The sequence below is a fragment of the Rhinatrema bivittatum genome, chromosome 10 (assembly GCF_901001135.1).
Source record: "Rhinatrema bivittatum chromosome 10, aRhiBiv1.1, whole genome shotgun sequence".
In the NCBI taxonomy this organism is placed as follows: domain Eukaryota; kingdom Metazoa; phylum Chordata; class Amphibia; order Gymnophiona; family Rhinatrematidae; genus Rhinatrema; species Rhinatrema bivittatum.
In genome coordinates, this window is record NC_042624.1 from 128,258,373 (window position 1) to 128,284,053 (window position 25,681).

A 25,681-nucleotide genomic window follows, 5' to 3' on the forward strand; every position below is an offset into this window, starting at 1 on the left:
TCATCTTAAATTTGTTCAGTTCATAATTAAGTTTGCATTACTATCAGAGTATGAATGCACACAATCAGGGTCTTTTAGATGTATTAGTGTATTCACTATTTTTCTGGTAGTGGCCTACAAAGGAATGATTAAACTATTGATAAGGCCTGAGGAATATCTGAATTTAAGTTAAAAGGCTAACTTTTTTTTTTTTTTAGCGTGAAAATGTCACCTGCTATAAATCAAAAGATGAGCTAGGGTGGGTGAGAGATAGTGTTTTGTCAGTAAGGCACCCTTCTCTGGGGAGGAGAGAACACTGCTGGGAAAAAAGACCAAGCCTCAGACACCTTCAAATTACAAAAGAACCAACATTCCTCCTCTTTGGTTTTTGAATGCAAACCATGGCAGGTTTAACCTAGACTTTATTTCAATTTCAAGACATACAATACCTATTGTTTCAATTTTGTGTGTGATAAGCAGAGTGTGTGCGCCAATCCGAGATGCAGCTGCTGCCGCCTCTGTCCCAGCATGTCCTCCTCCCACAACGATCACATCATAGCGTGGTGGATTGCCTTCGCTCCTCGAGCTGCAGAAGCGCAGTATGCAAACAGAAGGTTTCCCAAAACCAGAACCAAACCATCGACAACAGCTGAAGCCGAAGAGAAACATCTAACAAGGAAAGAAAACAAGAAAATTGTTTTGCATTAGACATTCTGAACACAGAGCAGAATACTTGGTAAATTTAAAGTCCAGTTTCCTGCCAATTAACTTCCATAGACAAAAAACACCTCATTTGAGCAATTAAATATCTTATGCTGATCAGAAGCTAATAGAATAACCCATGGGATTTCTCTTATAAATCATTAAAATAGAGAAAGTCAGGATCCAAACTGTAACATGACACATACTGACACCCCAACATTGTGTGTATTTTCATATCTTTATGTTTATTTAGTACATTTATAGTAAATAAACACATAGAAGGAATTTTTATGAGCGAACATGTGATATTTTTGTGCTTTAATATTTAATTGGATTGAATTCAGTTTAGGTAGAGTGCCCTGAAATTGCAGCTTGCTCGTTCCTATTTTTACAGAATTGACACCTGTGCTAAGATTTGACACCTGTGCTAAGATTAAAAAAACAATTTGTATAAAACTTGTGTGTTATTACTGAGGAGGCATCCTTCTCTGCTGGAAATGCAGGTATTGCTCTTTCTTTTTAGAGGTTTCCTATCATATTATTTGCCATCAAATTATACTGTTTGTCAACTTCTGATCACCCTATCACATGACTGCCTTTTATGATCCACTTATGGAAGCCACGCTACTCTATATTTCCTAGCAAGGAGAAATTTAATCTTACCTGACAATTTCCTTTCCTTGAATTCAGTCAGATCAGTCCAGACAAATGTGTGATGCCCAATGACCAGCAGATGGAGATATTACAACCCTTTTACGCATTTATGATGTCACCTCTTATTTGCATCTGTGCTGACCTCCACTTGCCAGGTGTTACTTGTAATAATTTCTTAACTTAATTTGTAGCATCCCCTATAACCAAAGGGCTATCCAGTATATAACAAACATCAAGGAATAAAACAAATCATATATACTGTCACAACGGGAACAGCAATGTATCTTCCAGTGTATTGATTCACTAAAAAAGAACTGTGTTTGACAACAAGGGAAGGTTTGGAATTGGTCTGACTGGATTCATGGAAAGGAAATTGTCAGGTAAGATTAAATTTCTCCTTCCTCATCATCCAAGACCACCAGTCCAGACAAATGGAATGTAACCAATCTACACCTACACTGGGCGGGAAATTGCCAAACCCGCTCGTAAAACTTCTGCAGCCCAAGACCTCTTCAGCCAAAGAGACCTCCTTCCTCACTTTACACCCAGATGATAGTATCTGGAAAAGGCCTGTAAAAGACGACCTTGTTGCTGCCTTACAAATTTCCTGTGGAGAGACCAGACGTAGATTTACCCAAGAAGCTGCTTGAGTTCTAGCTGAATGCTTCCCAACTGACCTGAGCAAAAGCTTAGCCCCATTATTCTAAGCCACCACAAGGACCAAATTTGCAAAACGAAGCCTTGGATGCCACTGCACTCCAACACACTCCTCTGAACACCACAAAAAGATCAGACTACCAAGGTCAAATGAGACTTTCAATACCATAATAAGTATCTCTACGCACATCCAAGGAATGAAGCTTAACACAGTATCACTTAATCGTTTATAGGAGGTCCGCAAACAGACCATCTAATTTGGATTAATAAGGAGAAGGAAGGGTCCATACGGAATCCTTCCACATCTTGAAAAATGAAGAGCTTTCTACAAGAGAGACTGCCACTTCGAGATTCTCCTGGCTAAACAACTGCCAGATATAGCACCTTCAAATGTCAAAAGCCTCAAATAAACTGCGAAGCTGCCAAAAAAAACCCGCAGCAACTCAAGTCCCAAGATGGAATGGGGTCCTTTACCAGAGACTTAAAGAGCTGAACTCCTCTCAGGAACTGGAGACATCCAGAAGAGAGGACAGAGCTACCAAATACTTGGCCCCTATAACATCAACAGCCACAGTCTGAACCTGCAAAGGGTTTTTAGAGCTAATCTCTTAGAAAGGTCATTCTGCACTATTCAAGAACATACAACACAAAGGTTCCCCTGGGCTCCAACTATCATTACAAGCACCCTTATACAAAACAAAAAAACTTCCAGTCCTCCCATAACCAAAGGACTAGGAGATTTCCTGGCATACAAAAGCATGTTCATCCAATGCTTGAGAATAAATGTCCTTATTAAGCAAACCCTTCCAAAGAACAAACCACAAAACAGAAGACACCCCGAGTTCTCATGATGAAGCAGTATCTGCAAGAGAAGGTCTTTGTCCTCGGGGCTACGTAATGAAAGTTCATCCAACAGTCTGACGAGTTCCAAATATTACAAGCCTTGGTCAGTTAGGAGCCACAAGAATAATCAGACCCTGAATAATCAAAAGCCCTAGGAATGAATTGGAGGGAACGCATAAAATATCACAGCCTTCCCAAGGCGAAAGCATCTTGGATGACCCCAAGTGCTTCTTTTTGCTGCAGAAGCATATTATTACAACTGCACCAGTCGCTAGCAGGTACATCTATGGTGTTTCTCAGCTGCCTTCCCATCAAGGCCAATTCTACCTGCCACTATGACCATTTCCTGGGATCAAACACTTTTCTGCTGAGAAAATTTGCCAGAATGCTTTCCACTCCTGCAATGGTAAAAGCAGGATCATCCTTTGTCTGCCCAGCTTAGAAAACAAATCTAACTCCTCTGAGATGGACTCCTGGTATGCTGCTGGCGATCCATATGTGCTACTACCATGGCAGTGAGCAACATATTACCCCTGCCCGACCTTTCAGAAGGGAGGCAAAAAATGGATGTTTCCGATGGATGGATGATTGCCTTGCCCACAACAAGTCCCAAACAACCTGATCCAGACAATGTGCTCCCCAAACACAGACTGGTGGCCATGGTCATCGCTACTCAGGTTGGAGCCACTAAATCTACCCCTTTGAGCAAAATCTTGGAACCTGTTCTCCAAACCAAAACTCTCTATGACCTGCTCCAACATTGGGAAAATGGGCAGAATAATTTTGCAGCTGAGGATCCCATCTGGAAAACAAGGCTTTCTGAAGGGGATGCATATGAGCCTACACCTAGGGGAAAAAAAGCCAGCGCTGTTGCCATGGATTTAAGAGCTGCAAATAAACCCACACTGTTGGCACTCTCGACAACCCCAGCACACGGAGCCTGCGTCTAAAATCTGATTCAAACATATACAATCCATCTTCATGTCGAACGGATATCTCAAGCATTGTAAAGTTTGTGATAGTAGCAAACTTTTTTTTTTTAAACATTATTTAATTGAAGTCTTTATAATAGCTGTTGCATCTTTTTGGTGACCACTGAACACTCCAGTACCGATTTGCTCTAATCAGCCAGAAAACCAAACACAGGTGTACCAAGATACCCTCTTTCAAACAGTTTGGCTGCCACCATCACCACTACTAAAAAGATCTGAGGTAGAGTGGCTAACCAAAAGTACTGAGCCTGAAACTGAAAATGCTCTTCCAACACAGCAGAATACAAATAAATCCCAATAGAAAAGTGGAGATACACCTCCATAAAGTCTAAAGATGTTAAATACGCTCTCTGTTGCACTGCCATTAAGACAGACTACAACAATCTCTTGCGGAAATCTAACACCCTAAGCAAACTGGTGACATGCTTTATTAAGTCCAGAACAAGGCAAAACTCCTTCCTTCTTCTGTAGCACCACAAGGTAAATAATTAAGAAAACAAGCAGTCATATCTGCAGCACCAGGCTCCATCATTCAAACTCTCACTATTGAAAAACAGAGCCCCTTTCCTACAGGCACTGAGACAAGCCCAAGTTGGCTATAAAATAGCTACAGGCTGCTATTTGAAGGGCCACATTAGCAGCTTCAGTGCCTGCTTGAGAACGGACACAAACTTCCAATTCCTTGTAAGGCTGTGCCTTCTCTCACTAGATTGGTAGTCTGTTTGGTGATAGGACACACATCATCATGCTGGAGATACCCAATCCAGATCCGTTAAAATCTTAACTGCCTTATATAGGGAAAAGGCTTTAGAAAGTTTCTGATGCTGAGCAAAAGTAGATCTTCAGCTTTCTCCTGCTATCCTCCATCAAATACAAAATCCATGGGGTGTGAGAAATTAAGAAAGAAGATCCTTTTTATGGAAAAGACCTAACCATGGAAGAGTTGGCCCTTCCTACTGGAGGAACTCGCTCTCTTTCAAAACTCTAACTGCCTTTCAACCACTACATCTCTCTTGGGAATCTATAGACCCAAAGTATGAGTCCTCATTATATTCCAGTTTCACTCCTTTCTTGGGTCTATCAACGTTTGGTTCCCAATAGTAAAAAGAAAACCCAGAGTGGAGTAAGGAACCTAACTTTGCCTCACAGAAAACAGGGACACTTCATAAGAACATAAGAAGAACATGCCACACTGGGTCAGACCAAGGGTCCATCAAGCCCAGCATCCTGTTTCCAACAGTGGCCAATCCAGGCCATAAGAACCTGGCAAGTACCCAAAAACTAAGTCGATTCCATTTAACCATTGCTAATGGCAGTGGCTATTCTCTAAGTGAACTTAATAGCAGGTAATGGACTTCTCCTCCAAGAACTTATCCAATCCTTTTTTAAACACAGCTATACTAACTGCACTAACCACATCCTCTGGCAACAAATTCCAGAGTTTAATTGTGCGTTGAGTAAAAAAAGAACTTCTTCTCCGATTATTTTAAAATGTGCCCATGCTAACTTCATGGAGTGCCCCCTAGTCTTTCTATTATCCGAAAGAGTAAATAACCAATTCACATCTACCCGTTCTAGACCTCTCATGATTTTAAACACCTCTATCATATCCCCCCTCAGTCGTCTCTTCTCCAAGCTGAAAAGTCCTAACCTCTTTAGTCTTTCCTCATAGGGGAGTTTTTCCATTCCCCTTATCATTTTGGTAGCCCTTTTCTGTAACCTTCTCCATCGCAATTATATCTTTTTGAGATGCGGCGACCAGAATTGTACACAGTATTCAAGGTGCGGTCTCACCATGGAGCGATACAGAGGCATTATGACATTTTCCGTTTTATTCACCATTCCCTTTCTAATAATTCCCAACATTCTGTTTGCTTTTTTGACTGCCGCAGCACACTGCACCGACGATTTCAATGTGTTATCCACTATGACACCTAGATCTCTTTCGTGGGTTGTAGCACCTAATATGGAACCCAACATTGTGTAATTATAGCATGGTTATTTTTCCCTATATGCATCACCTTGCACTTATCCCATTAAATTTCATCTGCCATTTGGATGCCCAATTTTCCAGTCTCACAAGGTCTTCCTGCAATTTATCACAACTGCTTGTGATTTAACTATTCTGAACAATTTTGTCTCATCTGCAAATTTGATTATCTCACTCGTCGTATTTCTTTCCAGATCATTATAAATATATGAAAAGTAAGGGTCCCAATAACAGATCCCTGAGGCACTCCACTGTCCACTCCTCCCTTCCACTGAGAAAATTGTCCATTTAATCCTTCTCTGTTTCCTGTCTTTTAGCCAGTTTGCAATCCACGAAAGGACATCGCCACCTATCCCATGACTTTTTACTTTTCCTAGAAGCCTCTCATGAGGAACTTTGTCAAACGCCTTCTGAAAATACAAGTATACTATATCTACCGGTTCACCTTTATCCACATGTTTATTAACTCCTTTAAAAAGTGAAGCAGATTTGTGAGGCAAGACTTGCCCTGGGTAAAGCCATGCTGACTTTGTTCCATTAAACCATGTCTTTCTCTATGTTCTGTGATTTTGATGTTTAGAACACTTTCCACTATTTTTCCTGGCACTGAAGTCAGGCTAACTGGTCTGTAGTTTCCCGGATCGCCCCTGGAGCCCTTTTTAAATATTGGGGTTACATTTGCTATCCTCCAGTCTTCAGGTACAATGGATGATTTTAATGATAAGTTATAAATTTTTACTAACAGGTCTGAAATTTCATTTTTAGTTCCTTCAGAACTCTGGGGTGTATACCATCCGGTCCAGGTGATTTACTACTCTTCAGTTTGTCATCAGCCTACCACAGTCTTCTAGGTTCACCGTGATTTGATTCAGTCCATCTGAATCATTACCCATGAAAACCTTCTCCATTACGGGTACCATCCCCACATCCTCTTCAGTAAACACCGAAGGTAAAAAATCATTTATCTTTTCGTGATGGCCTTATCTTCTCTAATTGCCCCTTTAACTCCTCCATCTAATGGTCCAACTGACTCCCTCACAGACATTTCTGCTTCAGGAAATATTTTTTTTTAATTCTTTATTTATTGATTTTCAAATTTACAAATCAGCAATTACATCAAATCAATTACTTGACATTGAAACTGTAACATTAAATTTCAGCTTCTTTTACTTAAGAAAAAGAAAAAACAAAAAACATATTACTAATTAAACGTAAATAGAGCTGAAATATCTTTAATATCAGTTTGTAATAAAGCAACTAACCAATAGAACATAAGACATAACTGAGACTCAAACCTATATGGGGAGTAAATTGGAAAATCTTTTACATATATAGGTAATAAGCACATACCCACAGCTGATTATATTTCATGTCTTATTAACTTTGCGATACTGGGGAAGAGGTTGTTGCTCTCGTGCCTCTGTGATTGACGCAATTGATCTATTTTGGTAAAACTAAATAACTCATTCTCTCTCTTCAAAATGCATTGACAGGATATTTAAGAAGAAAAGAAAATCCCATAGAAGATAACCCTCTGCTTCATTGCAAGAAACTCTCGCTTTTAATACGAGTGATAGGTGCAAGATCTGGAAAAATCTTAACGTTTTGTCCAAAATAGGATATTGGATAGCTCTGAAAATAATTTTCATTAACTTACTAATATCTGTAGTTATTTATTTATTTAGTTGTTATAAAAGATACTATTAAGGTATCTCTCTCCATAACCTCTAGAGTGGAATTTTCTAGGAAACTAGTAAGATTAGCTGGGATTGAAACCGCAACCTTGAGAGGCTCTTTTTCTTACAAAGAACAAGAATTAATAGACAAACAAATTATTTTCAGAAAATCCAAGTGCCTCTACTAGAAATTTCTTTACAGTAACATAGGGTAATTCTCCAGCAATTTTTGGAAAATTAAGAATTCTAACATTCAGATGTCTAGCATTATTTTCTAACATTTCCAATCTTCTTGAGTTCATTGACTGATCTTTATTACAACTGCATTTAGGGATTGTATAATTTTAAACATTTTCCTCTAACTTTCTGGACCCGATTAGTCACGTCATTCACCTGTTGTTGCACTCCGTGAAACTGCTGTTGAAAATTTATAGATACGGCATCAATGTTACCTTCAAGTCTGTTCACAGTTGCATTTAAAGCCACTCACCAAATCCCATAAAGCTCGCAAAGTTACCGTCTCAGGCCTGGATAGAGAGGGTTGAAATTCCCCAAATTGTCCCGAATGGGGGGGTACTCGTTGTATACTTGCAGAATCTGCAGCTGACTCTTCCAAAGGGAGGGCCTCATCCGAGGCCACCTCCTCTGGGCCTCTCCCCTCCAATTGGATACGGAAACTGCTCCTTCATTCGCTGCAGAACAAAACCACTTCTCTGGTGGGTGACTCAGCTGCGTTTCAGTCTACTCCTCGCTGGACTGGAGGCAAACGTTGGTCTGGACTTAAGGAAGCCTCGTCCAAAAGAACCGCCCGTTCTCCCCCCGGGGGGCTGCTTAGCGGATTCACTGGCTCCTTCATTTGCCAGCTGTTCATGAAGTGGTCTATTTCAAGCTGTAATAGGGGGAGGGCAGGGGCTCTGAAGGAAAGACCCTTACCTTCCCTTTTCGCAGGCATCAATACAAAGTTAAACTTAACCAGAGCTGAGAATTCGAACGCTTCAAATCTGTGCTATCCTCATATGAGCCTCTGCTTTGGATATATTTAAAAAAGTTTTTAACTGTGAGTTTTTGCCTCTACAGCCAACTTCTTTTCAAATTCTCTCTTAGCCAGTCTTATCAATGTCTTACATTTAACTTGCCAATGTTTATGCTTTATCCTATTTTCTTCTGTTGGATCCTTCTTCCAATTTTTGAATGAAGATCTTTTGGCTAAAATAGCTTCTTTCACCTCCCCTTTTAACGATGCCGGTACTTGTTTTTGCCTTCTTTCCACCTTTCTTAATGTGTGGAATACATCTGGACTGTGCTTCTAGAATGGTATTTTTTAACAATGACCACGCCTCTTGGACATTTTTTACTTTTGTAGCTGCTCCTTTCCGTTTTTTTCTAACAATTTTTCTCATTTTATCAAAGTTTCCCTTTGAAAATTTAGCACGAGAGCCTTGGATTTGCACACTGTTCCTCTTCCAGTCATTAAATCAAATTTGATCATATTATGATCACTATTGCCAAGCGGCCCCACCACCGTTACCCCTCTCTCACCAAGTCCTGTGCCTCCACTGAGAATTAGATCTAAAATTGCTCCCTCTCTCGTCGGTTCCTGAACCAATTGCTCCATAAAGCTATCGTTTATTCCATCCAGGAACGTTATCTCTCTGACCCGATGATACATTTACCCAGTCCTTTTTCAGCACCACCCCTCATTTAAAAATTGCATGTCAGGCCCAGGAGCAGTGGCTGGACGCGTGTTTTCTACACAAATATTGCATCGATCAGACTGGTAGCCAGGTAGACTAAAAAAAGCTGTTGCTCTCCCTGGGAGTAACAAGGATTAGATATACGTTATGGCATCTGCTGGGTGTTTGTGACGCCAAGTGGCCACTGTCGGACACATTTCTTTTTCCATGACAGTTTTCTGCTCAGAGTAAGATGTTTCTCAAACCTCTGCCTATTCATCTCCCTTCAGCCACCCGCTACCCAGACTCCACCCAATCACCCTGTGATGTCGCATCCTCGGGAAGGCCGAGCCCTTTACAGCTTCTTTTTTGGGGGGTTGGTCCCTGGCAGGCGCGGGGCTCCCCAGAGTGAACTTGCGCTGTACTGCGGTAAGAAGCGGCAGGAGCTTACCCTGAGCGCCAGCACCGGAAGCTTTACGGATAAGAAGCGCGTAGCCAAGCGGAAGTGAAGAGGAGCCAATCCCAGCACGCGCGCCGCGCTAACGGGACAACAAGCCATCCCTTCGGCCCAATCAGAAGCTCAGTTACTGGCAGGTCACGTGGCGCGTGTATTTGTTTACGCCAATCAGAAGTCTCTGTGTTAGGCTCTGCTGTTTCTCGGATACTGAAAACTTAAAACAAAGTTCTCCGGTGCTGCAGGAAGTTGGCGAGGAGTGAATCCAGCGTGGCTGCGGGCTGGGAGTGAGGAGCGCGGCTTCCCGGAGGGGTTCAGGAAGTGGCTGGCAGCGAGGAGAGCAGGCTTCGGAGGTGTTGGGGAAGCGGCCGGGGGCAAGTCCCTGGAAGGGTTGCAAGAGCAAATTAGGTAATAAAGGAGAGCAACTGCATTGAGGATGACGGCCCGGCCCGCAGCTGGCGCACGTGAGAAAGCAGAAAAAAGATGAAGTTTCATCAGCTGGCAATCCACCGCGAGACAATCCGCAAAGAGCTGCAGTGCCAGAAACTCTTAACAGAATACAAGATCAATCCCTTCCGCAAAGGTAAGAGAGCCGCCCGAGGCCAGCCAGGCGATCCAGTCACTTGCACAGCTTATCCCATTGATATACAGATGTACTAACTAGCATGAAAAAGCAAAAACCATATATTATTTAATTAAGTGCATTTAGGTTACTTAAACTTAGGGAAGCATAACAGTCCTAAATTTAGGATCCTCAGTTTTAGATCCCTAAAGTTAGGTGCCTCCTCTCAGCCAAAAACAGGGGCCTAAATTGAACATAAAACATAAGAAATTGCCATACTGGGTCAGACCAAGGGTCCATCAAGCCCAGCATCCTGTTTCCACACTAAGAGATCCCATGCTACCCTCTTCAGCCTTTCCTCATAGGGGAGCCTTCCATCCCCTTTAACATTTGGTCGCCCTTCTCTGTATGTTCTTCCATTGCAACTATATCTTTTTTAGATGTGGCGACCAGAATTGTACACAGTATTCAAGGTGTGGTCTCACCATGGAGCGATACATAGGCATTATGACATTTCCTAGCGTGTAGCAGATGGACTCAGGACCAATGGGTATAGTGTACTCCTGATAGCAGTTGGCGACGGATCAGATTTCAATCTGACATCAGCCCTAGTACATATACCCCTGCAGGAAGTGCAGCTCATCAGTATTTTCCGTCTCCATAGCAGTTAGGGACTCTATGTACGTTCGTACAGCGTTAGAGTAATTTTAACAAAGAAAACCAAAATAAGAAATCTTACCTTCTACAGACGAGCCCCACTCTCCTGCGGTGACACCATTGGGTCCCTCCCCCAGTTGAGATTCCCAGGTGATTTCCGTGATCCCTCGGAGGTAAGCCTCAGTCTGGTGGCCGACCCTCGGCGGGGAACTAACCCCCGACATCTGGTGCGCACAGCATCGCACTCCCAAATATCGTGCGCACAAGCGACGCGCATAGCCACGCGCTTACTGGGCCGGGCGCATAACTTCGATCCTGAGCGCGCACCAACTCTACACGCACAACTTCGACGCACAACGGAGCGCATATCTGTATTTTACGTGCACAAGCCATGGTACTACCGGAAAAATAAACTCAAAGCTCAGGCCTTTGCTCAGCATGCCTCAATAGAGCTGCACAGCATGAGGAGGCCACGGCCCTGTGTATACAGTGCGAAGAGGCCCTAGGGGATCCAACTCATGGCCCTCCCCAGCCGTTACCGGGCTCCAGCTTCTCGAGCAGTACGCCGGATCCAGCATTACACAGCGGGACCCCCCCTCAAACGGGGCTCCCCAGGGACACAGCACACCCTAGTCTAGACCCAGCATCTATCTCCTGGGTGGAATTCTTCAAAGGTCTGCATACCTTCGTCCACATGCAGTTGGGACCTCCTATAATACGGCCACAGGCTCCACCAGAGGACCTCAACATGCCGGGACCCTCTATGCCCAGGGAAGTGATCTCACCGCCCAGAAGCCCCACCCTCGGGGACAACGGACTACTCAGATGAGTATTCAGTACCCCTGGAGGAAGGGGAACTCCCTCCGGGGACAGAGCCCCACCGAACCATGAGACGCTGCTTTCACCAAGGACAAGCTTCCAAACCTGGTCACACAAAGCTTAAAAGAGCTTGCTATCCCGGGCACAAGTGCCTCGGGGGAACCTAAGACGAACCCACTATTAGTGGGACTCCGTCAGACCTCCCGCCATTTCCCACTATTAAAGCCGTCCAGCAACTAATTGACCTGGAATGGGATGCCCCAGAAAACCACATTCAAAGGGGCCAGGCTCTGGCAGCCACGTACCCTCTCCTTTGGACCCAGCCGCCAAAGATCTCCTGGCATGTCCGAAAGTGGATGCCATGGTCCTGCGTGGTCTTGAAGCGCACTACTATCCCAGTTGAGGGAGGAGCAGCACTCAAGGATGCTCAGACAGACGTCTGGAATCTATCCTCAAACAGTCCTTTGACGTCTCCGCTATGTCTTTACAGATTGCGGCCTGCTGTGCCTTGGTGACACGCGACTGCTTAGCACAGACCAGGAACAACACTCCTGGGGAGGCCCTGGAACCAGCTGTGTCATTCCTCGCGGACCGCTGCTTCTGATCTGGTACGCACAGCAGCTAGAGGAGTGTCATCCGCCGTGGCAAGCCAGAAGACAAATCTGGCTCCGTAACTGGTCGACCGACACATCCTCCAAAATGAGACTCACAAGGATGCCCTTCAAGGGAACACTCCTGTGAAGAGGCCATGATCTTGAGTTTAGATGCGGAGAAGGCATTTGACTCTGTGTCCTGGGATTATTTGTTTTGGGCATTGAGTCAATATGGCTTTATCGGAACATTTGTAACTTGGCTTGTGACCCTGTACAAAAAACCCCAGTGCTAGAATCTTGATCAATGGAGCTCTTACAGACTCCTTTGCGCTCCAGTGCGGAGTGTGACAAAGGATGCCCTTTGTCTCCCCCCTTTATTTGTGCTGGCCATTGAACCTTTGGCCACACGATTACGGGCCAAAAAGGTTTCTCGGGGCTTAGCCTTAGTGGTCATCCTCTAAAGATAGCACTATTTGCGGATGACATACTATTATTTGTTGGGCGGCCCCGCAGGAGTGTGCCTGTTATTATCAATATTTTTGATCAATTTAAGGAGATTGCGGGTCTGAGAATCAATTACTCCAAGTCCGAAGCGTTAGCCTTGGACTCGCGACTGCCGGTCACCTGGCAAGACCCCTTTCCATTTGTGTGGGCACCCGGGAGGCTCTGATATTTGGGGGTTTGGATATCCAGGGATCTATACTGTTTATATGACCTTAACCATTGCAGATATGGATTACCAAAATTCTTACGCAGCTGACAGCTTGGTGCCCCCTCCCACTGAGTATTTTTGGTAGATGTGCGCTGTTAAAGATGAGTCATTGTACCCAGACTCCTATACCTCTGCACATGTTACCATTGTTGGCCTCATGGTTTCGGGATATACAGTGCCTGCGTGGGGGCCCTATCTAGGTTTATCTGGAAGGGTAGAGGGCAACGTATAAAGTACGCTGTTCTGGAGCACTCTAAGGAGGAGGTATGGTTATGGGCTGCCCGATTTTAGGGTCTACAATGTGGCTGTCAATGAGGTTTGTGGGGGGGATGGCTTGTTGACCAATATCGCTACTGTTTTGCGGGTCTGTTGAATAGCATGGCTGCTTCCTGATCCCCTCTCTCTCTTCTCCAGCTGCAACAGGCAGGCCTACGGGCGTTGACTGCAGGGGTCTTTTTCAACACTGGGCGGCTAATGGGGTAGTATATCTTTTCCATATGTTTGACCCTGAAACTCACGAACTGTTAGATTTCCAAACTGTAGCCAGAACTTTTACACTTTCTCCCAAACATTTCTTTGGATACCTGCAAGTTCGACACTACATACAAGTGTTCCATTGGACTCCAGAGGAACTGGCGGCGGTAACTCTATTTGCCACAAAAGTGTTTGAGACGGCTTGTCGCGCTAATACTATCACTGTTTGGAAGCGACTTGGAGTGGGCTACAAGGGTCGGGACCATCTGATCATTTGGCGTCTCGGTGTTCGGCTATTCTAGACATTGACGTGACTCCTGACCACCTGAGGCGCTGGTTTAAGTCTCTACACGCACAGAACCCGATTTGGGCTCCGGGAGTTATAATTCCGACTTATCCATCTTGTGTATTATGATGATGTTCGTCGATTCCGAATGGGGCTCACAGACTCTCCGCTCTGCATCAAATGCGGCAAGGAGGAATGTACGTTGCTGCATCGTCTTCTTCAATGTACAACCGTTCACCCTTTCTGGACCCAAGTACTGCAAGTTTTATTTCTCAGTGTACCGGTATCCCTACTCTGCATACAGGTCCTATGGTGCTGACACACCCTCTCGTGGGGTCTCTGCCTTTTCCCCTTTCCAAGGCAAAGTTTGGCCTATGGTGATGCTATTGGCCTGTCGGACCATTTTGTCGATTTGGGTAGAACCGACAACAGCTCCCCTTCTCGCAGCTTGGTACTATCGGATGTCCTTGGAGCTACAATGGAACGTATGGACTGCCTCTCTGGACATCGCGCATGCCTATGACTCTCAAAAGGAAGTAAACTTTGGCACAATGTAAGTATTAAGAAGGAAATATGCTGGGCTGGCACGCGCTGAGCGGATTTTAGAAGCCACCCGAGTACACACGTATCTCCTGCACGCACAAATGAAAAGTTCAAAAAAGAAGGCGGGGTGTGGGCAGGGCCTGGACACTCCTGGATTATAAATACTTACGCGTGCGCCAGGGTCGGGGGCTGACGGGAGAAGGGGTGTGGGCGGGGCCCTGGACACTCCTGGATATAAAATACTTACGGCGTGCGCGCAGGGTTCGGCGCTGACGGGAGAAGGGGTGTGGGGCGGGGCCTTGGACACTCCTGGATTAATAAATACTTACTGCGTGCGCCAGGGTCCGGCGCTGACGGGAGAAGGGTGTGTGGGGCGGGGCCTGGACACTCCTGGATTATAAGAATAACTTACGCGTGCGCCAGGGTCGGGCTGACGGGAGAAGGGGGGGTGTGGCGGGGCCTGGACACTCCTGGATTATAAATAATCTTACGCGTGCCGCCAGGGTCGGGGCTGACGGGAGAAGGGGTGTGGGCGGGGCCTGGACCTTCCTGGATTAGAAATACTTACGCGTGCGACAGGGTCCGGGGCTGACGGGAAGAAGGGGTGTGGGCGGGGCCTGGACACTCCTGGATTTATAAATACTTACGCGTGCGTCAGGGTCGGGGGGCCTGACGGATAAGTGGAGTGCTATTAAACTAGGGTGGTTTGGAAGGTCCTATTCCTTACCCGGGTGAACTGGTAATGGCGTCTGCAATCGTCCCATTTACATGATGAAGTGGCATTTTGAGCCATAGGCGTGCGTCCACTTAAATTGCATGCACGTGTGCACGTTCAGAGCATATATGTGGCGTATGTTATAAAATGGCCGCGTCCCTGAAATAAACAAGCTCACGCTGCTGGGGAAGTTTTTGAAGTGTGCAGTCGGTAACACTAGACCTTACAGAGCCAATGTATGAAGCATTTTTCCCAGGGACACAAAATGGGCCAAACCCTTTCATACATCTGAGCCATGGTGAGTTTGTTTAATAATGTGTGCTCTGAATATAAGCACTGACTGCAATGAATTGTCAAGTTCCTCTATTACAGAGTATATGGACTGACTTTTGTCAATTCTGTGAATTACCTGTATTCTCTTGATATTCTTCTAGTTCATCTCTGTCACTGGGAAGCCCATGTCTTGGCATGATAATCTAGAAGAACTGCAGATGGTAAGCAGTAGTGATTGGCTCGTTTTATTGCTCTCTGCATTTAAACCTGTTGTATCCATTCTGCTACAATTGGACTCAAATCTTCCTTCTACTACCCTTTTCTCTCTCTCCCTGTAACTATTTAACCCTCTCTGATTCCTGCTTTTATTGGGGGCAATTTTCAAAAGCATTTATGTGCATACAATGTTGTTTTACGTGCATGAATTGGCTTTTTGAAATGACCCTGGGAGTTGTTTGTGGAAGAAATGTTGTGCTTGCTTTTGTGTATACTGCAAAGAGGCTATCCTGCGGGGAATTCATTTATGCATATATGTTTGATCTTTGAAAGTATGCACGTAAATATTCCCATTTATACTTCCCTGCACACGCAGTCCTCTTCATTTTCAAAGTGGGTGTATGTGCGCAAGTTCACTGTGAAAATTCAACCTGAAGTCTGTGTGTACTTTGTACACATACATTTCAGCCCAAAAGCATGCTATTACAACATTGTTTGTTTTCCCTTTCTTTTAGTGAACGAAAAGCCATTTAACATTAACTAAAATGGAAAAACAAAATTAAAAAAACAAAACAAATCTTGCTTCCTGAAGGCCAATGAAATGAATAACAAAAAACAAAAAAAAAATCCTTACAAAGCTTAGAGAAAACTTCTTCTCCTGTGAATTACAGGTATTTGCCATGGTCTGATTGCTCCATAAAAATGTTAACAATACATAGTTATTTGAGATCCCAAACTTGATAAACGGGGATTCTCCAGAGCATGGAATTTTGGAAAGAGACTGCATACAAACTCTGAGGAGCAGAAAGCAAATTCTACTAGAGTAGTCCATAGTGAGGGAGATTGTTACAAGATGCTGAGTTCTGTATTGGGAGTCGCCACCCAGGAAAAGGATCCTGGAGCTCTTGTGGACAAGACACTGAAATCCTCAGACAGTTTTTGCTAGAATTGCTAAAATTAGATAAATTAACTGGGGTGGAAAAGCTTTGAGAAAGATTCTTGAGGGCCTTTCTTTTTTTATAATTAATTCTTTATTAGCAGACTTATCACAACATCAATTGTGTAAAACATACATTCCACAACATGGAATAAAAGACAAACAATACAATTGAAAGAAGTCATGCCCTATGTTAGAAGCACAAAACAAAATTGAAAATCTTTATTTATTTATTTATTTCAAGTCTTTTCTATACCATCGCTAAGTTATATACCATCGCAACGGTTTACATGTAGGCACATAAGTAAGTTTGGAGTAAGCGTACTATAGTACGTTCTAACAGGTGCCATTAAGTTTCGCTTACATTAAATCATAAAAATACGTACAAATGTTTAGTGATGTAGGTTCTGGCCAGGTGTACCTAGAAGGTACTTTTACAGGTAAAAAAAAAAATCACATTTACTGTTATATTATTACATTCATTGTGTACTCAATTTGTTAAAATATTATAATGCACATTTATGAGAATAGTGCTGGTGCTCTTCTGTTTATTCCAGTGTATTTTCTGTTCTCCGGTCTCTTTATAAAAGGCTTGTTTAAGAAGCCATGTCTTTAGACCTCTCTTGAATGATTTGGGGTCTCTCTGTAATCTGGTCTCCAAAGGCATTGTGTTCCAGAGTGTGGGTCCTGCTAAAGACAATGCCCTCTCTTACCTGGGTTAGTCTCGCTGTCTTGACTGAGGGAATGGTTAAGAAAGCTTTGTTTGCTGGACGAAGGTTCCTGTGTGGGACGTGTACCCGTAGTGCAGTGTTTAGCCAGTCTGCTTTTTTCATCATGTATTAGTTTATGTATGGTACATAGGGCTTTGTATTTTATTCTTTGTTCTATGGGTAGCCAGTGAAGTTCAGCCAGAGTTTGTTATATGGTCTCTTCTTCTTTTTCCAGTTAGTATTCTCGCTGCTGTGTTTTTGTAGAATTTGAAGTGGTCTTATTGTATTTGGGAGTCCTAGAAAAAGTGCATTACAGTAATTAAACAATAAATAACAGCATACCAAGTACTTCACATAGACTGCATTATTCAACCTTATACCCCCCCTGCGACCATCCCGCCTCCCTATACTACACTGGAAACCCAAAGAAAACGACAATCTCGATCCTCACTGCCACCTCCCCCCCCCTTTCTCAAAACAGTGTAGCATGTCATGGCGAAGGGCCGTAAGTTTTCCCAAATAGTATACCTTCCCAAGCCGAGAAAATACAGCTGCCACACCGTGGCAATAAGGATGTGCAACACCAAGCGCTGCTGGAACTCATGCCCTACCTCAGCCAATATACTCAACAGACAGAAATGTGCACCAAATCCAGGATTTCATCCCACAACCTATGGTAAAAGGAGCCCCCTGGAGCCACATCCCCCTCCAACACTGATTGCTTAAATGAGGAAACATGGGGTCAGATACCACCTGTATAAGAGCTTGTACCCATTCTCTTTCATCAAGGCTGAAACTGACCGCTTACTAGTGGCTAAGAAATACGGATCCCAAACACTGTCTTCCAAAGATTCTCCCAAATCCTTCTCCCATGCCCATTGAAATTTATGCTTTATGGTCACCACCCTTTAATAGCTCATAAATCTTAGATATAAACCGCTTGATCACAAAAGCCTGCTAAGAGGGTTTTCCCTTTTTTCAGATCCACCCCAATTTTCTCAGCCCAAAAATAGTGAACCAATTGATTATAGGAGAATTTAGCGCTCTGAGACAGCTGATATGTTGCGAGTTTACGAAAGGAATAAAATCATTACCATCCCAAAGTTGTCCTAATCCGGTCATCCCCAGCTTGGTCCAGCATGGTCCAGCACGCTATCACCCCAGCCTCTAGACCTGGACTAAATTGTTTAGTAAACAAAAACGAGGTGTGATGGTAGAATCACCTATGTCCCACCAACCGCCTCCTACGTAACCTCCATGGCTCCAGAATTAGATGAGAATGTGGAGAGAAACCTCCGTCCCACACGGACGTCCAGCGGAGGGTCCCCCGCTATACGTACCCAGTCCTTGATTCGCACTGTAACATAGCACTGAGCTGAGCTGCCACATAGTACTATTTCCTAGCACACAGCTTTCCAAACTTTTCATGCTGGTGACACTTTAGACAAACATAATTTCGTGACACAGTAATTCAGTCTACTAGCAAACCAGAGGTTAAAGGTTAAACGAACGAAATGTATTTTGACAATTTATGTATGTTTCCTTAAATATATACATAATAAAATGTTTCACGACACAACCTATCTTGTGAAAACCTTTCATTTATATTAAAAATATATAATATTCCAAGATTAATGTTATTGTTATAATTTATGAATAAGAATAATAAAACAAAGTTATTGTGTTATTCAATTTACCTCTTTAATGAGATATATGAGCTTGATGGGATGAACACAGCTTTTGAATATTTGGTGTTAATAAGAAAGTCCAAAGGGTCTTCTGCGTAATTTTAAAAAGCTGGCCAGTTTCACACTATAAAATTATTTGATAGCCTCATTCAACTAATTCTATATGGCTATGAGAGTGAAGTCTGGAATATACAGGAAGGGACAGAATGTCAATATAAATCCTGCACCTCCAGTTCTGTAACTCTGTGCATCCATGGAAATTCACCCCAAACAATGGAGCTTGGATGTTTCCCTTACAGTTCATCATACTAAAAGATATTTTCAAATTCTGGTGTCACCTCACAGTAACAGCAGCACAAACACCTTCCACTGCCAGGCACATTGTGAACTAACACAAAACCCCGCAAAAAAGACACTCAAAATCTATACTGCAATCCCATCGTAACGTAACAGTAATAACACCAAGGACTCAAACAATAACCCTACCTGTGAAAAAGCAAGGGTAAATATTATACTGGGTCCTAGAATACCAATACACCACCTACTGAGGAAACAAAACAAACCCGATTGCTATAGATCCCTATGCTAGCAGAATCTCTCATCATGGTCACACACACAGAGCAGAGACAGACCCTCACCAAATACAAAATAAAGGAGCACAAATTAGACAAAAACTGAAATGGAAACCCCCAAGAAGCCAGACTCTGTGTATTAACAATGGAAAAACAGAACCACCATTCCTCATAAAACAAATAAAATCAAACATAAAGCATCAGTTATAATAGTAAAACCATACTGATAAAAGAATATTTTAAAACTACTGATAAATAGAATTTCTATTAATTAAAATCATATACATTTTTTACAATTTCCCAACACCAATAAATATTTCAAAACAGCACATATATCAAATAACACCCAATAATTAAAACTAATAAGGATTTTAAAAAGCCCCTGCTGTCCATACGTGGGAGCTCTTGATTTCCAGTCACCCTGATATTGTCCAGGATTAGGTCATCCTCTCTCTCTCACACAGACTCACATGTCCATTCTCTCTCTCACACACACTGTCACATACATACACATTCATGCTCTTATACCCACCATAACCTCTCGCTCTCACAGACACTGACACACTCTCCCCCTCCAGATCTCCCCCCCCCCACACACACACACACACAAACAAACTCTTACTCCCCTGGATTTTCTCATACACACTCATGCTCTCACTCTCACTGGCTCCCTCACATACACACAAACACACACACCCAGGCAAGCTCCCAGTCATTCTCTCTCACACACACACATACTGACCCCCAGGCAGGCTCCCAGTCACTCTCACACCACTCCCTCACCATCCCCCAGGCATGCACACATTCATTCTCTCACCACACCGACCCTCAGGCAGGCACCCATGCATTCACACACATACACCGCCATAGACTCCCATTCATACACATGCACACTAAAGGCAGACCCTCTCTCTTTCTTTTGCCAGCAACCTCGGAGCCTCTCTCATTCCTCTGTTGCCACTGTCACTGCTGCCGCGTGGCTGTTGGGGAGGTGCCGATTGCTGCTACTGGCACTGAAGCCCATTTTGCTGCCTCCTCTGTGCAGGCCCCGTGGGGCTTCCACGTCCTCCATGCTGATCTCATGCATTGTGAGATCCACATAGAGAAAGTGCTAGGTCTTGCACATTACTAAAGATTACATGTGCCAATCACTAAAAAGTAATTTTTTTTTTTTTACCTTTGCTGTCTGATCTTAGTTTTCTAATCGGTTGGTCACAGGCTTTTTTGTTCCACCTCCCCTTTCTTATTTTTTTGCGAATTCCTTTCATATTGTCTTCTTTTCTATTTCTTTTCTCTCCATCTATCTTCTTCCCTCAAACATAGTCAGGTTCTCATTCTCACATGCTTTCTATCTCTCTCACTCTCACAGGCTCTCTCTCATACAATCATTCATACACAGTCTCTCTCTTGCACATGCTGTCTGACTCTCACATACCCAGGCTCTCTCTCACTCCCACATGCTGTCTTGCTCAAATACAGACTCTCACTGTCCCATGCTCTCTCTCATACAATCATTCATACACACAGGCTCTCACTGGCACATGCTGTGTCTCTCTCACACACAAAGGCTCTCACATGCTGTCTCTGCAAACATTCAGGTCCTCACTCCCACACACAATCTCTCAACTCATCTCATACACGCACACAGTCTCTCAACTCATCTCATACACGCACTCTACGGGCCCTCAGCCTCTCTCTTACCTCTGGGCTCCTCTTCACGGGTCGCTGCAGGATGGGCTCTGCAGCAGCCCTGATCTTCGCGGGCCGATCCGCAGCAGCGGCGTCCTTGTTCTTCGTGGGCCGATCCGCAGCAGCGGCGTCCTTGTTCTTCGTGGGCCGATCCGTGGCAGCGACGGCCCTGTTCTTCGCGGGCCAATCCGCGGTGGGGACCCTACTATCGGGCCGCCTCCTCTTCTCAGCCCGCTGCTCCTCTTCTGCACGCGGCTGATGCTCCTCCTCCTTCCTGCCCGTGCGGCTCCGACAACGTTTTCTTCTGGGGCCGCATGGGCAGGAAGGAGGAGGAGCACCTGCACGTTTACAACGCGACCTTTTTCTTCGGGCCGTGGTGACGAAGCTCCACCACGGCCCCTGCCGATCTTCCTGCTGTGTGTCTCCGGCACACAGCACAGCCCAGCCCAGCGAAACTTCACTGCTCAGCCGCCAGTGGGATGAGGGTCCACCGGCGGCCGCATTGGCTCCCACTTGCCAGTGTGTCACGTGCACCGGGCCTTGCGCAACAACCCCGGCTCACCTCAGGCGACACACAACTTGGAAAGCTTCTGTCCTAGCGTATAGCAGATGGACTCAGGACCAATGGGTATAGTGGGCTCCTGATAGCAGTTGGAGACGGAGTCAGATTTCAATCTGACATCAGCACTACATATACCCGTGCACGAGGCTCTTTTCTTCTTCAGTATTTCTCAGTCCTCCTTAGCAGTTTGGGACTCTACAACACACTTGCTCAGCAATTAGAAATCCAAACCAAAGAAGAAAAAAATTCCAAAATCGTACTGTTATGGTTAAGTGGTGTTTGGGTGGATTCTTGAGTACTGTAGCAGATGACCACAACCCTCGGGGAAGGGCCCAGTGGGGGAGCCACAGTACTGGGCTAGACTCAGGAACGCATAAACACAGAATTAGCTCTTTTATTGTACAGCTTGATGTGGGTACCACCAGAGGTGGCAGTAGTGAGGTAGTCTGGATGTAGCAGTCTTGGGACCCTCGCAGAGGGCACCCTTCTCACCCTTTGGTATAGGGGAGTTCCGGTGTAGGTTTTCCAGCAAGGCAATGCTGTGGAGTTAGATGACTCACTAGATGGTAGCTGTATGTATGCGATTCCACCAGGGTGAAGTAGATGGTACTGGCACCGAGTCAGGGAGAGCAGGGCCTCGAGGAGCGAGTACCTGATCCCTGTAAAACACCTGAAATAAAGCAGCGGGTACCCAGGTTAGTCAATACCACCGAAGGGCATAGAAAAAGCTTCCAGCCGGCAGCACGGAAGTGGCAGAGTAGCTTAGACTGGCCGAGACCAATCCGAATCCAGTCCTAGATGCAGTCCTTGCTAACTCGATTAGCTAGCATGTAAGGGCAGGCTAAATACTCCGATGGCGTGACATCACATGAGGGGGACACCCCCGAGGTTCGCGCCAATGTTGGAATAAAGATGAGAGTCGCGTGCACACCCCTCGTAGGCCCTTGAGAGGAGCATGGCGGGAGGCAGCACCATAGCCGTTCCGGGGACGCTGGAAAGGGGCGGCTTGCAGTAGTATGTGAGAACGGTGATTATAATAGAATAACGGAAATAATTCTTTTAAGAAAATAAAATAAAGCATTTGGGTTTAGATATTAGTGACAAATGACAATAGATGATTACAACTAAAATGCTCTGAAGGCTGATTACAGCCTGCGGCCCGTTGCGTGGCGAGAGGCTGCAGATTAGGGTTTAATAAGAGCTGAAGATCTATGATATTGTCATTTGGTGGGTTTAAAAATTATGAGATTAGGATTTATGGAGTGTTAGAGTATATCTGGTCTCCTCTCGCCTCGGAATTTGGTTGGTGATTCCTTAAAGACTGTCATGTAAATTGTGTTATTTTGACCAATATAAAGTTTGCAGAATTCCCCCAGGAGTAGTTTGAGGGTTTACACAGCATCCATACCAGTGGTAAAGTTACAAGACCTCGATGCATGTCTCTGTGCTAAAGTTTATATGCGCACATCTATTGCTCTCCCTCCTCATGCCAACGCTCCACCCCTTTTTTCTTAATTTTCACTTGCGCACAATGGACGATATGGGGCCGGATTTTCAAAAGGCCCCGGGACACGTGGAAGTCCTGGGGCTTTACAAAAGGGGCGGGACGTGGCCAGAGGCCTCTTCACAGCTGCTGGGCCGGGGATCGCGCGCCCTAGGGCTGAAAGTAAGTTTTAAAACAAAAAAAGAAAGGGGCAGATTTTCAAAGGGTTACGCGTGCCGGGCCTATTTTAAAAAGGCCTGGCGACTCGCGTAAAGCCCCGGGGCTTGAAAAAGCGGGCGAGGGCCAGAGGCCTCCGTCCTAAGTAGAGGGGAAGGGAAGGTGGGCTGGGGGGTAAGGAAGTTCCCTCCGAAGCTCACGCATGTTATAAATCTGGCGTACATATGCGCGAGCCGACTCTGACACAGACAATTATAGTAGTCCAGGCAGGAAATTACAGAAGAGTCAAAATTCAGACATAGCTGGCTAAGTAAATTAACTGCTGAATATCCCTGGTTAAGTCTTATCCGGGTAAATTTAGAGGCTAACTTAACTGGATAAGTCCAAATATTGGCACCTATCTGTCTAAATTAAGCAGATAAGTAGCTCCCTTCCCCATCCGCCCACAAGTTATCCAGCTAAGTGGTGACTGCTAATCGCGCCGCATATTCAGTTGCTGCCATTTTAGCTGGATAGATCTGTACTTATCTGTCCTTGGCGGAAATATGTTCTCACTGAACATGCAAGTAAGCTCAGGAATTCATTGCCAAATGATGTAGTAAATTAGGCAGTTAGCATCGCAGCGTGTTCATAAACCTTTGGAAAGCCAGCGCTTATCCTAGGCATAAGCAGCGTGGAATACATCGACTACTTGTGACCTGGATTAGCCACCGTTGGAAACAGGATACTGGGCTTGATGGACCCTTGGTCTCATTTAGTATAGCAGTTCTTATATTACATAAGAGCATAAGAATTGCCATTCTGGGTCAAATCGAGGCTCAGCCCAGTGTCTTCTTTCCAACTGGCCAATCCAGGTTAAAAGTATCTGCAAGATCCCAAACAATAAGTAATCCCATGCTGCTCTTGCACAGTGATATTTATTTATTCTTACCATCATAGCTGTTTACAATAGGGCGCACATATCAAAGAAAATATAGATCATAATTTACATAGATGGTGCCATTATTATTCGGTAACAAAACATTAAGAATAATATGGTTTATGATGAAGAATTTACATCAAAGAAATGTAATGTAATGTAATGGCTATTCCCTAAGTGTGCTTGGTTAATGACAGTTTATGGATCTCTCCTCCAGGAACTTGCCCAAACCTTTTTTAAACCCAGATGTGCTAACTGCCTTAACCTATCCTCTAGCAATGAATTCCAGAGCTTAATTGTATGTTGAGTGAAAAAGAATTTTCTCAGATTTGTTTTGACTGTGCTACTAACTTCAATACATGTCTCCTGGTCCTTGTATTTTTTGAACTGATAAATAACCAATTTACATTTACCTGTTCTATTCCACTCTTGATTTTATAGACCTCTATCATATCCCCCCTCAGCCGGCTTTTCTTTCAAGCTGAGCAGATCTAACCTCTTTACCCTTTATTATTTTGGTCACCCTTCTCTGTACCTTTTCCAATGCATTTTGTTTTTGTTTGAGATGCGGCAACCAAAACTACACACAGTACTCAGGATGAGGATGTATCACTCCGTGGTGAGGCCCTCCCTTATTTACCTTCCTGGTTCTGATCATGTTTTTTCCCCACAGCCAACTTTCTGTCTGTGATTCATCACGTGGCTCTGGAGCCAACTAAGAAATATACAGAGCCTCAAACCACTAGTCAAGAAATTGGCTGGATAACTGCCCCTTTGGTGAGTCGCCTTTCACAGGGCAAATAATATTGTTATTGAAATTGCAAGTAAGTCCAAAGGGTTTGTGCAGGAAAAAAAATAGCTGACCAAGAATATTATATGTTCTTTAAACCTGGGACAAAAAGAAAATGTTAAATATTCAGTTGACTGAGGAAAAGCTTTTACCAGAATGTGCACAGACTAACATAGTAGTTGGCATCAGAAAAAACCCAACTGCCAATTATTCCTGTGCACACTGTTAAGGATCTATCCCAGCTATCAGCCATACAGCTTGAGCAGCTGTAAGGTATTTGTTCTTTCCCTACCCACAGACTTTTGAAAATTCCCCAGTATGGTATCGTCTTTAGTTTCATTTACTGTGGGGGTGGCAGGCTAACATCCAAAACGATTGCGGGGACTTAAGAGGCATTTACATTATTTCAAAGCTTTCTACTTAGACACAGGTTGGGAGGGTTTGTTTTTTTTGTGAATTAAACAGATCCTTATATGCTCAATTACCCAAGATGATGGAGTAGAGAGAAGGAAGACAGTAAAAGCTGTCCTGAATAACGAGCAATATATTGCCTCGGGAAATAGTAACCGCAGAGAATTGCCTCTCTTTTCTCTGGAAAACACGCATAGTTTTGAAAATACAAAATTACAGGTGTTGCTTCTGGCCTAATCCTGCCTCTGAGCCCAACTACTTTCCATTTATTGA

At 44.2% G+C, this 25,681-nt stretch overlaps 2 protein-coding genes across 2 annotated transcripts in view; one reads left to right on the forward strand and one right to left on the reverse strand.

The window, feature by feature from the left end:
- The window catches only part of LOC115100207 (protein MTO1 homolog, mitochondrial-like), an 82,625-nt gene extending 72,959 nt beyond the window's left edge, over window positions 1-9,666 (reverse strand). Inside the window, exons 1-2 of the mRNA XM_029618526.1 lie at window positions 9,618-9,666; window positions 429-648 (exon numbers count right to left, since the gene is read on the reverse strand). Of these exons, the coding sequence (XP_029474386.1) occupies window positions 429-648 (220 nt within the window). The 5' untranslated portion in view covers window positions 9,618-9,666. The remainder of the gene's footprint in view (window positions 1-428; window positions 649-9,617) is intronic.
- A 325-nt stretch (window positions 9,667-9,991) lies between these two features.
- LOC115099821 (protein FAM183B-like) lies at window positions 9,992-24,984 on the forward strand (the record flags this gene model as incomplete). Its single annotated transcript, XM_029617669.1, has 2 exons — window positions 9,992-10,203; window positions 24,881-24,984. Coding segments are annotated over exons 1-2 (204 nt in total), but the record flags the coding sequence as incomplete, so codon positions are not given.
- Between the last annotated feature and the right edge of the window lie 697 nt (window positions 24,985-25,681).